The sequence below is a fragment of the Etheostoma spectabile genome, chromosome 2 (genome assembly GCF_008692095.1).
Source record: "Etheostoma spectabile isolate EspeVRDwgs_2016 chromosome 2, UIUC_Espe_1.0, whole genome shotgun sequence".
In the NCBI taxonomy this organism is placed as follows: domain Eukaryota; kingdom Metazoa; phylum Chordata; class Actinopteri; order Perciformes; family Percidae; genus Etheostoma; species Etheostoma spectabile.
This window is the reverse complement of record NC_045734.1, coordinates 20,304,848-20,315,361: the sequence shown is the minus strand read 5'-3', so window position 1 is coordinate 20,315,361 and position 10,514 is coordinate 20,304,848. Positions and strand designations below refer to the sequence as shown.

Here is a 10,514-nt window from a genome sequence, read left to right as displayed (position 1 = left end):
TCAACTCGAAAAAAGTCATATAACCATTCCAATGACTCCAAAGCTAGGTAAGGTAAATCAGGCTAAAATAACTGCACAGTTCCCCTTTAATGTAAACGTGAGCTCAAGGAGTGTGTGTGTGTGTGTGTGTGTGTGTGTGTGTGTGTGTGTGTGTGTGTGTGTGTGTGTGTACCATTTAAAGTGCTATTGTTCAGCCCTTCCTAGTTCTTACTGAGGAAGACGAGATTCCATCGCTGTCAAACCCTTTCTCTGCCATACTTTCTCTATTAAAATCTTTCTTCTTCTTGACTTATTTGATATATTTATTTCTATCTGTATGTATCAGTTATGTAGGCTAGCTGCAATACAATGGATTCCAATATATTTAGCAATACATCAGATTTCCTCAATCACATTTAACACGTAGGTGAGTGCTAGTCCAGACGAAAGTTGTGATTTGTTGCCATCTATTGTCTAAAACAGGCCATGACGGGTTAACCAGTTATAACCACAAAAATATTTACATTGTGGAACTTTAAGGATTACTTATTTAACTATTAGTGTGTTTATTTTTATTTGGGCTATTTAGATGTTTTTATCAATAATAATATTTTTAATTGCTATTATTATATTATTATTATTGTTATTATTTTATTTATTATTATTATTATATGTAGTTTATCATTATTGTCATAGTTTACTATAAAATTTTCATTAAAAAAATCATTATTTATTATTTAAAAATGTAAATGGGAAATATTATTATTATAATTATTAGTTTTATTATTTTACTACAACATGAATTTACTACACATAAATATTTACTGAAAAAATTGAAGTCACCAGAGTTTATAGTGTTCTTTTCTCTCCTGTATGACACAAACTGATCAAACGTGCACACATTTTAGGCACTTTTTTTTTTATAAAGCCTTTATTAACATATTTGCAATTCGTCACTGTACATGTTCAGCCGGTTTTAACAAGACATAGGCCTATAGGATACCGCAATCTGAGCAAGGGCCACGAAGAACTAGACATAGATTATAGTAGCCCTGTACTGTAGGCTAGATTGAACAGTAGCCTATGCTACAACAAGTAGGCCAATACAAAATACATACAAAATTACTGTTCTTCTTACAGATAGATTACTGCAAAGAAAGGAGTTCGCACGAGTTCCTCTCTGGAGGAAGAGCTGTTTGGTTACTTGTTTGAAACGCTCACATCTGCACGTGCTCCAATCACAGCTAATTAGATTCACCTGCGGCGGCTCTCCCCCTTATAGCATCCCTGCGGAAGGTTTCCTTACGTTTTCATCGGTCCGAGTCAAGCAGAGAAGGTCGCCATGCCCACCAAGAATGTTGTCGAGGAGCGACTCTCGAAATTCAAGAATAAGGGGAAGGATCCAGCAGTAAGTTGTTGTTTCATTTCCAGGGTCATACGTAGTAATAATTTTATCGACACTGCGTCTCGGCTTCTTGCAGAAACTGCGAGAGAAAAGGATCTCTGTGTGCGTTGAACTGCGCAAAGCTCACAAGGATGAAAGTTTCCTCAAGAGAAGAAACATAACCCTGTCGTCTCTCCCGGACGAGGATGCCCTCGACTACATCTCCAACGACATGGTCAATTCAGATAATTTCTTTTATTTTTGAAGTTTGTTTAGAACCTAGTTTTATAAACGGTCTATGGTTCAAACAAGTAAAGCCTCTAACGGTGTATATGTCATTTAGGTGGCCTGTTTACCCCTTGATGAAATCATTAAAGATGTCAACTCTGACTGCAAGGAGTCCCAAACCCAAGGCTGTCAGGCAGCCAGGTGGGGTTTTATTGCTTAATCTTTATATAAGGCAATGATTTGTTCCAGAAGATGCAATAGCTGTGGTTCCACTTATTGCCAAAATGATAAATTGATTAGTGGCCTAACTGACAAATGTGTGAGACGCAAACGTACATGCCGAATTATATCTGTCAAAGGTGAGGAATTCGCTTGTATTTGAGTCATAAATTTAAAATACTCTGAGCAGCAAATTGAGGGTGTCACTTGGGGCTTTTGGGGAAATTGTAATTGCCATTTTCACCATTTTCTAACACTACACAATTATTGGGCTACTTATCTCTCCATGTTTCACCCATTGAAATTGGGATAATGATGAGATTCAGGAAACAAATTACATGTCAAGTAGCCTACATTTCATCCAACCTTCAGAAAACTGCTGTCTCAGGAGCGTAACCCTCCTATGAAGGAGATCATAGACGCAGGTCTGCTGTCCCGCTTTGTGTCCTTTCTGGGTATGGATGATGAGCCAACTCTGCAGTTTGAAGCAGCTTGGGCCCTTACAAACATCGCCTCTGGAACTACTTGGCATACTCAACAGGTGTGAATAGTATTACTGGAAGTGTGGCTAGCCTGATGTCTAAGATTTCTTTTTGACTGTAACAGGTCATGATCCTTAAGATGTGCTTATGAAGTGTCAAACATCTTGACATCAAACTAAGTTGACTTAGGTGTGAGGCTTCCAGGTGTTTTTTTTTTTCTTTTTTTTTTTTTTGCTGGGTTGAAGACACTACAGTGTACAGTATTTGTGTCTCAGGTGGTGGAACATGGGGCGGTACCAGCTTTCATTGCCTTGCTGGCTTCACCAATGTTGCACATCAGTGAACAGGCTGTCTGGGCTCTTGGAAACGTTGCAGGTAAAATGCTGAATGTATTGTCATGTATGGCTTTGACTTTGAATTAATAAAACTGATACATCAGGATGCATAATGAGAGATTCCCAAAAGGGGAGGGTAATTGATGGTCCAAATAAATTGGACTGGAATTAAGCAATGAAGTGACTCAAGCACATGGCTAATGTTAAAATTGCAGTCTCTTTTGCGCTGTAAAAGAAGGGCTTAGTTTTGAGATGTAAATCGGGTGGGACACAAAATCTGCACTTATTTCACTGTGGCTTGCCATATTGATGTCAATTCTTGACAGGTGACGGTGCAGCTTATCGAGACGTCCTGATTGAGTGCAATGTTATCCCAGCCTTACTGGCCCGCATCTGCCCAGACACACCAGTAAGTCAAAACTTTACAAGAAAAGTTCAAACTTTGTGCACTTTTTTTATTTGGGAAATTAAACTATGTAAACCTATTCTGTTACATCTAAATAAAATGTATGAACCTGAAAATAAGCATATGAGCCCTTTGAACAAACATGCATACTTTTTTTTTTGAGAAGCAGGTTATCTGCATTTACTCATGACTTCTCAAACAGTCTTATACAAAAGCTTAGAATACTCGACCATTTTACATCACCCTTCATATTAAATCAGGCACTTAATTCCTGCATTAACTCAACCGCATTTGGCGATCTGGTGTTTTATGCTACTGGCGCCTAATGTATCCTTGCACTATTTCTATCATAGATAAGATGGTTTACAACCTGTAAATGACAAGATCAAATTATCTGACTGCAAATATGTCTGGTTTATTTTTCCATTTAGTACTTTAAAGACCTGTAAACCAATTTAATGGGCAAATTCTGTTCAGGTCCCCTTAAACTTCAGTGGGGCAGAAGTCTAAATGTGGTGGGTGTGTCATGTTTATTACTCCAGGTTGGCTACCTGCGTAACCTGACATGGACATTGTCCAACTTGTGTCGCAATAAGAACCCGTTTCCACCCTTGTCTGCTGTGATGCAGGTAAGTGAAATCACAGCTCTGGAATGTAATGTCTTAACACATGTAGACCTACATAAGAAGCTTGGCACCCTGTGTGACAAAGATGAATTCCCAGTCCAGAAAGGTGCTGAAATACCTGACATAAATGTGTTGTAATGTAACTGTCATGCCTGCAGGTGCTTCCCTCTCTGATCCAGTTGCTCCATCTCAGCGATAAGGACATCTTGTCTGATGCATGCTGGGCAATTTCCTACCTTTCAGACGGTGACAATGACCGTATTGATGTTGTAGTGAAAACTGGCATAGTCTCTCGGCTGGTAGAGCTCATGAGCCACGAGGAGCTTAGTGTCATGGTAGGTTGCTCTTGGCACGTGTAATGTGAAGTGTTCTCAAAAGAGCTAACTCCACTTGAAACATTCTGGACTTAAATGTACGCTATGTCTAAGATCGGCCATTCGTGTATAACACTGAGACCAGATTATCACTGCCTTAATGTACATGTAATTGTGGCGTAAGTGGGAACTTAAACTATTAAAGCATGGCCATGTTTAGGTTTTTCTTAAAGTTGCTCAAAAGCCAGAATCTGACTTTGCCTAGTGTAATTCTGTCTGCCTCCAGACCCCTGCTCTTCGTTCAATTGGGAACATAGTGAGTGGCTCAGACCTGCAGACCCAGGCAGCAGTTGATGCAGGAGTCCTGAACGTCCTACCTCTACTGATGCGGCACTCAAAGGCCAGTGTGCAAAAGGAGGCAACGTGGGCATTGTCTAACATCGCTGCAGGACCATGTAGGCAAATCCAACAGCTCATCACCTGTGGCCTGCTCCCCCCTCTGGTGGAGCAGCTCAAAAATGTGAGTAGATTGCAAGATGACCCTCTGGGCAACTGCATATTGAACATACTGTAGTAGTGATGCTTAAACTGGAACTTATCAAATATTTCTCAGGGTGACTTCAAAACTCAAAGGGAGGCAGTGTGGGCAGTGACCAACTTCACCAGTGGGGGCACTGTGGAGCAGGTGGTTCATCTTGTGCAGAGTGGGGCCCTGGAGGCCATCATTAACCTGTTGCAGGTCAAAGACTGTAAAGTCATTCTGGTCATACTCGATGCCATCAACAACATCTTCATGGTAAGGGGAGATGAAAGCAGCTAAACTATTGGGCTAAAACCTGCTACAGACCTAGAATTTGAAATGGACAGATGAGCAATGATTTTAATTACCGTGCTTGACTTTTCAGGCAGCCGAGAAGCTTGGTGAGACTGAGAAACTTAGCCTGTTGGTTGAAGAGCTGGGAGGACTGGATCGCATTGAGATGCTGCAGAACCATGACAATGAAACTGTGTACCAGGCTGCTCATACCCTTATAGAGAAGTACTTCAGTGATGTAAGTAAACAACCACATGACAAATTACCTATACTCGTATTAGGGAAACATTTAAGCAGATTCTCAATGTTTTTCTTAATCCTACATCTAGATACATTTTCAAAATGCATGGAGAACTTTGTATTAAGCTTATTCCATATCTAAAGGCAAGCAATCTGTGGGTTTGCATGTAGTCTTTGTTTGCAAAGATAAGCTTAACCTTTTGTCCTAGGATGACGTCGTGGGAGTTAAGGTCGACAGTACAGATGACTCATTTGTCTTTAAAACCTCTGACGTTCAGAAGACTTTTGAATTTTAAACATTGTTTTTGATTGCATGTTGAATAAATAAACTTACAGTATATTGTGTCTAAGTATTATGAATGTCAATTTAGCCTTGGTCAATATAAAAAAGCTACAAAGCTTTATAGTTTAGACATGACCAACCAGTGTATATTAAGGGAGCTAGCTGGTTCACAAGGACCTTGTATCTTAAACATTGATGGTCTCTAACCATTTTAAAATGGTTACACTGAAATGGATAAATCCTCCTTGAGCTATAACTCATGGAGAAAAGTGCGGCGGTCCCTAAAAGCGACTTCCCAAGACTCTAAACATGTATTTCACCCAGAGTGGTGCCTCTTTATGTTGGGTAGCGCGCCTGTCTGTGAAAATGAAAACCTAAACTTTTTCCACTCAACGTAAAAGAGGAATGACATGTATAGTTATGGCCACTGAACCTAAACTGTAGATATTAAAACTGTACAAAAGCTTTTAGAAATTAAATGGGCCTACACTACATCTCAATGTCAACATCTTCACCACTGAAGGCATTTCTGAAACTTTTCTAAAACCCTGCAAGTAATACAAATCTGCATGGGTGACTCACATTTAAGAGTTAACCCTTAATTCCAATCTTGGAGTTGATGAAATGGCCCTTAAAAGAGTTCTCGGAAAAATCCTTGCTTGGTATGAAAGGTTTGATCGACCCCACCCCCTAATCTATAAAAAGATGGGTGGAATCATACAAACCTTAGTCAGAGCACCTTGGAAGAACAAAGTCATTTTCCACATTTAATTTTGGCACATTGAATTTCAGCATTTACATTTTTCCTTTAAGGTAACTGTTCTAATGGCTTTAAGGTCTGACTAATTCATTACTTTCACTTGAAGTCCCTGTGATTTATATTGCTTCATAGGCAGGGACAGTAAATGTGTAAGTATTTACCTTCAATCATTGTGTTCGTTGTCCTCGGCTGCCTCTTTATGACTTCTGAATGCAACGATACAAAGATAATGGACACATACAGTAACATGCCACTGTATGAAAATAAATTGTATCCTGGTTAGTGTATTATGCATTCAAAAAAATGAATTGCCTGAACTTAACCCAAATTAATCCTGTACTGTGATAACATGTTCACTAGTCAGTGATCTTAATCGGAGAAAATTCAATCCTCACAATTTGAAACGGTAACTGTATAAAGATCAGTTGTCATAAGTTACTTGTAAGCCTGTGAATAAAGTTTGTCTTCTGTAGCTCTGCAGAGAGCTTGGGCTTAGACTAAAAACTAACTACAAACTGGGGGCATAGTTTAAAAGACATCGCCATTTACCAGGCATGGAGAGTTTAAGTTGGTTGCATTAGAGCCATACTAGGGGTGACAAGTCAGAATATTCAGGCTTCCCCTACTTTCATTTATTTCACATCTATTTTTTTTTTTAGTCCCGTGCAGTCCCTTCAAAGCCTCCTAGATTCCACATTTAACGGTATTAGGTGTAAACAAAAACTGAAATAGCCTAAAATAACCCACTAAATGTTAAAGCATTGCACTGTAGAATGTAAAATGTTGATCTCAAAAGTCCCAGACCGATTAGAGAGACCATGAACTCAGCTTTAATGCGTAACTTTTTGATATCAATGACCTTCTGTTACATTCAAGCAATGGCCAAATGAGTTGCTACAAAGTTAATTAGGACTATCACCTCCACACAACACACTGTATTTCTCAGTATGGCTATGTTCAGAAGATTTTGTTATCCACCGACTTTTGTCCGCAGAAACTCAAGTGAAGATAATTACCCCTTCTGAAGAGTCGATGTTTTGTTTCTAATCCTCCCTGTCCTCCTTGGCTACTTGCAGCTGCGATGGGGGCAGTGGCAATCACGGAAGGCTTGTACCATGTGGACGCGGCAAGAGTTGTCGTCAGAATTCCTTATTGGGGCAATAGAAACTACACACTATAGCTTTAATAAAAGCAACAACTCTGCTCTCAGTTTATCAAAACTTTTTTAACCAATGTGGCCATATTTAATACTGTTAAATGCATAACATCAATAAAGCTACATGTTTTTGTTTTACAGTTGTGTGAACAGGATACCATGTCCAAAAAATGGATGTTGAGACATCCTCTCCACAGGAAGCTACCTCCACTCAGCCATACAGCAAATCACAAACACCTCACTGAAAAACCTTGTTTGAATTCTATGCCCTCCACATCCTGCTGTCTGACGCTATCCAGCTCCTAAAATTTAACCAAAGAAGCTGCTACAACACCTACAGGAGAAGCAAACTGCTCTACTTTGGACAAACCATTCGCTTTGGCTCATTAGCCTCCAGCTCCCTCAGCAAGGAACTGTATCAGTTTGGACGGAGGAGCTGCTTTGAGATGCACACGTTTTGGCGCCTACTACAAGTCATTTTCAGAGTTTGACGAGGAGGAAGTACTGATTCTTCCATGTGGAGGTCAGGAGTAAATAATTTACACTGATGCTTTCTACAAACTTGAGACTGCTGGGGTTTACAGTCTGTGAACCCTTTTAAAAAGTAAGAGTGAACAAAAAAACTTATTACATCAGTTTTATTAGCAGTCTCCTCCAGGCAACAACTCTATTCTATTATGCATCACTGTCTTGAATTTATTAAAATAGCTTGACCTTGGTTGCAAAACACTCTCCCTAAGGTCCATTTAGTAACCGTTCTGGAGCTTCAGCTACAAAGTAGCTTAATAGTAAGTGATATGAGACTAAAAATTATGGAATATGTCATTAAAAAAGCTTGCTCAAAAGTCTGATAAAACTCCTAAACCACTTTAATAAAAGACCCACTCCACAACTAAGATTAAAAGTAGTAAAGAGACATTGGCTTCTTGTTTAAGTATCTGAAGTGTTTGCAGCGGGTACAAAAAAATAGAAATGCAAATAGACCATTGTATTAAAATGTCTACACTGCTTATAATTTTTTTATTTGAAAACCTTCGTTTTCACATTTCCAAGTCTCAACAATACAAATACATTTATTTTTGATGAATGGAAGAGGCAAAGCTAAATCAAAGCATTAAAAGACAGACGTTTATATGAACTTTTACATGACGAATTAATTTTACAAAGATGTAAACATGTTTTACCCACTTTCTGTCTCATTGTAGCGTTATTAGTAGAGTGAATATCTGGACAATGACAGCTCATCTCTTTACAGCTGATACCAAGTATCAAGTTCACAGAAATAGTCCTGGTCAGGTATCTCATATCTGAACCATTTCCCAAAGACTTCTGACTGAGGTCTATGTATCAATACTTTTTTGTCACAGAATAGATAAAAGATGAATGTCTTTCATTATAATTTGGAAACTGATGTTATAGAGTGAATGGTGAGAGACAAGTCCGGAGCTGATGCTGCTGACTTGAATAAGGCCACAAAGGCGATGAGACGTAACGTTCAACACAGGCTTAGCATGATGACAGTGAACACATCACAGTACATGTGACTTGTGTGCCACAACAGGAAATCCTAAAAATGGACCCAGCAAAGTTTTAATCTTACTGGTCAGTTCTGTTCCAGTCATAAAACGGACCCCACACTACTTCAAGATTCAATATTGTGTCTTCCTTGATTGGCCCATTTGCCAGAGTGAATCTTTAAATGCTAAAAAAGGAACAGGAAGTGTAGCAATAGGCAGTGGACCGAAAAGGCAATCTGCTATACATATACAGTACAAGCTGAGGTCAGTAACAGTGTTGAAAATAGGTATGATTACTGACCTAGAACAGCCTGCAAGTGACACACAGGAGATTTTGGCCCCTTGTATCTGTGTGGAGTGTTTTATGAAAAAATAGCACTAGTAATCCAGACAGAAGGAACGCAGCTGGAGGGGGCATGGTTCCCAACAGAAGCACCAAACATCATATCCTTGTAGACTGAACGCGTAGCTGTCAGTGTTGGTGTGCGAGAGTGTCTACATCTTCTCGTAGGTGAGTTCATGTCCGCAGGTGGTGCAGGTTTTCTTGTAGAGGTCCTCCTCCGGATCCACCACCTCCTCTGGTCCGTACTGATGCTGGTGGAAGCTGGTGTCTTTGGTCCACATACTGCTCCTCACTGCCCTGCGCAGCTCTGACACACAAACACAGATATACAAAACAGCCACACGTCCAGACTTTACCGAGATGACGCTCGTCGCACATTCAAATGTTGATGTGTACACAATGCGTGACGTAACAAACTTGGTATTTGGGCTCTAACAGAAAACCAACCTTTGACCTTCTTGTTGAAGCGTTTTTGTTTCTGCACCTCTTTGTTCTCTTCCCTCGTCTCTTTGGCCTCCTGCAGGGCCTCCTCTGAACCCCACACCTCCATACATCTCTTCTCCACCTGGGTAACACACACAAGTACATAGTTTAGACTCATTAAAACACACAGAACAAGGAGAGGTTATTTTGCATTTGACCACAATCTTTGCGACTGATTTAGAGCTGCAACTAACAATTTATTTTATAATTGATGAATCTATCAACTAAATATCTGTTCAAAAACAGTTCAAAATCAAAGGTTATTCAATTTACAATGACATAAAACAGAGCAGCAGTTTCTGATGGTTGACTGATTGATTGATTAATCATTGTAGCGCTGCTTTGGTTTGTTTACAACTCCTTTGTTTATTAGTCTAAAAATCATCTTTCAATGCTTTTTAAATCTTTTGTGCAAATTCCTACGCATCTATTGACTTTAAAGATTTTTTTGTGACAATTTTATGCCTTTATTGAAAGTACAGCTGAAGAAATGAAAGGGGGGAGAAAGAGGGAATGACATGCAGCAAGGGGCCGCAGGTCGGAGTCAAACCCAGGCACGCTGCATTAAGGAGCCGACCGCTATTTATAAGCGCCCTGCTCCACCAACTGACCTATCCAGGCGCCCCATCTATTGACTTTACAGACACATATTTAAAACTACATTGCAATAAAAGCTTGCTTTATTTATTTTTAATCTCAATTCCCTTCAACGAGAAAAAACAAAACAGATGGAAATGCAGTAGACAAAGAAAGAAAGTTAAATTATTAAAAATATATTTTCCCCAAACTGCATCAGTTGGTAGTTTTAAAAGCCATGCACGCACATTAAATGTTAATTTATGTACAATGTATAATAGTGTTTTAGCATAGTGTGATATAGGATAAACTGTACTTATTTAGAACAGCTATGTATAAACTGATGTTATACTATATATATATATATAT

General features: G+C 39.2%; 2 protein-coding genes across 2 annotated transcripts in view; one reads left to right on the top strand and one right to left on the bottom strand.

Annotated features, from left to right (window-relative positions):
* The first annotated feature begins 1,274 nt into the window (after window positions 1–1,274).
* On the top strand, window positions 1,275–5,366 carry kpna7 (karyopherin alpha 7 (importin alpha 8)). Its single transcript, XM_032530178.1, has 12 exons — window positions 1,275–1,387; window positions 1,461–1,598; window positions 1,707–1,792; window positions 2,183–2,351; window positions 2,568–2,667; window positions 2,954–3,036; window positions 3,576–3,662; window positions 3,818–3,994; window positions 4,260–4,493; window positions 4,587–4,769; window positions 4,879–5,025; window positions 5,237–5,366. Exons 1-12 carry the CDS (start codon window positions 1,322–1,324, stop codon window positions 5,321–5,323), a joined length of 1,557 nt encoding a protein of 518 aa, XP_032386069.1. The 5' UTR covers window positions 1,275–1,321; the 3' UTR covers window positions 5,324–5,366.
* Window positions 5,367–8,255: 2,889 nt separating this feature from the next.
* xpa (xeroderma pigmentosum, complementation group A) overlaps window positions 8,256–10,514 on the bottom strand; it is a 3,638-nt gene continuing 1,379 nt past the window's right edge. The window contains exons 4-5 of the mRNA XM_032530446.1: window positions 9,534–9,651; window positions 8,256–9,393 (exon numbers count right to left, since the gene is read on the bottom strand). Of these exons, the coding sequence (XP_032386337.1) occupies window positions 9,239–9,393; window positions 9,534–9,651 (273 nt within the window). The 3' untranslated portion in view covers window positions 8,256–9,238. The remainder of the gene's footprint in view (window positions 9,394–9,533; window positions 9,652–10,514) is intronic.

Excerpts from the sequence above, each read along its gene's own strand:
- kpna7 (XM_032530178.1), top strand. The coding sequence starts at position 1,322 with ATGCCCACCAAGAATGTTGTCGAGGAGCGACTCTCGAAATTCAAGAAT. Across the intron at positions 1,388-1,460 it reads ATAAGGGGAAGGATCCAGCA|AAACTGCGAGAGAAAAGGAT; the intron begins GTAAGTTGTTGT and ends GGCTTCTTGCAG. Across the intron at positions 3,663-3,817 it reads CCTTGTCTGCTGTGATGCAG|GTGCTTCCCTCTCTGATCCA; the intron begins GTAAGTGAAATC and ends TCATGCCTGCAG.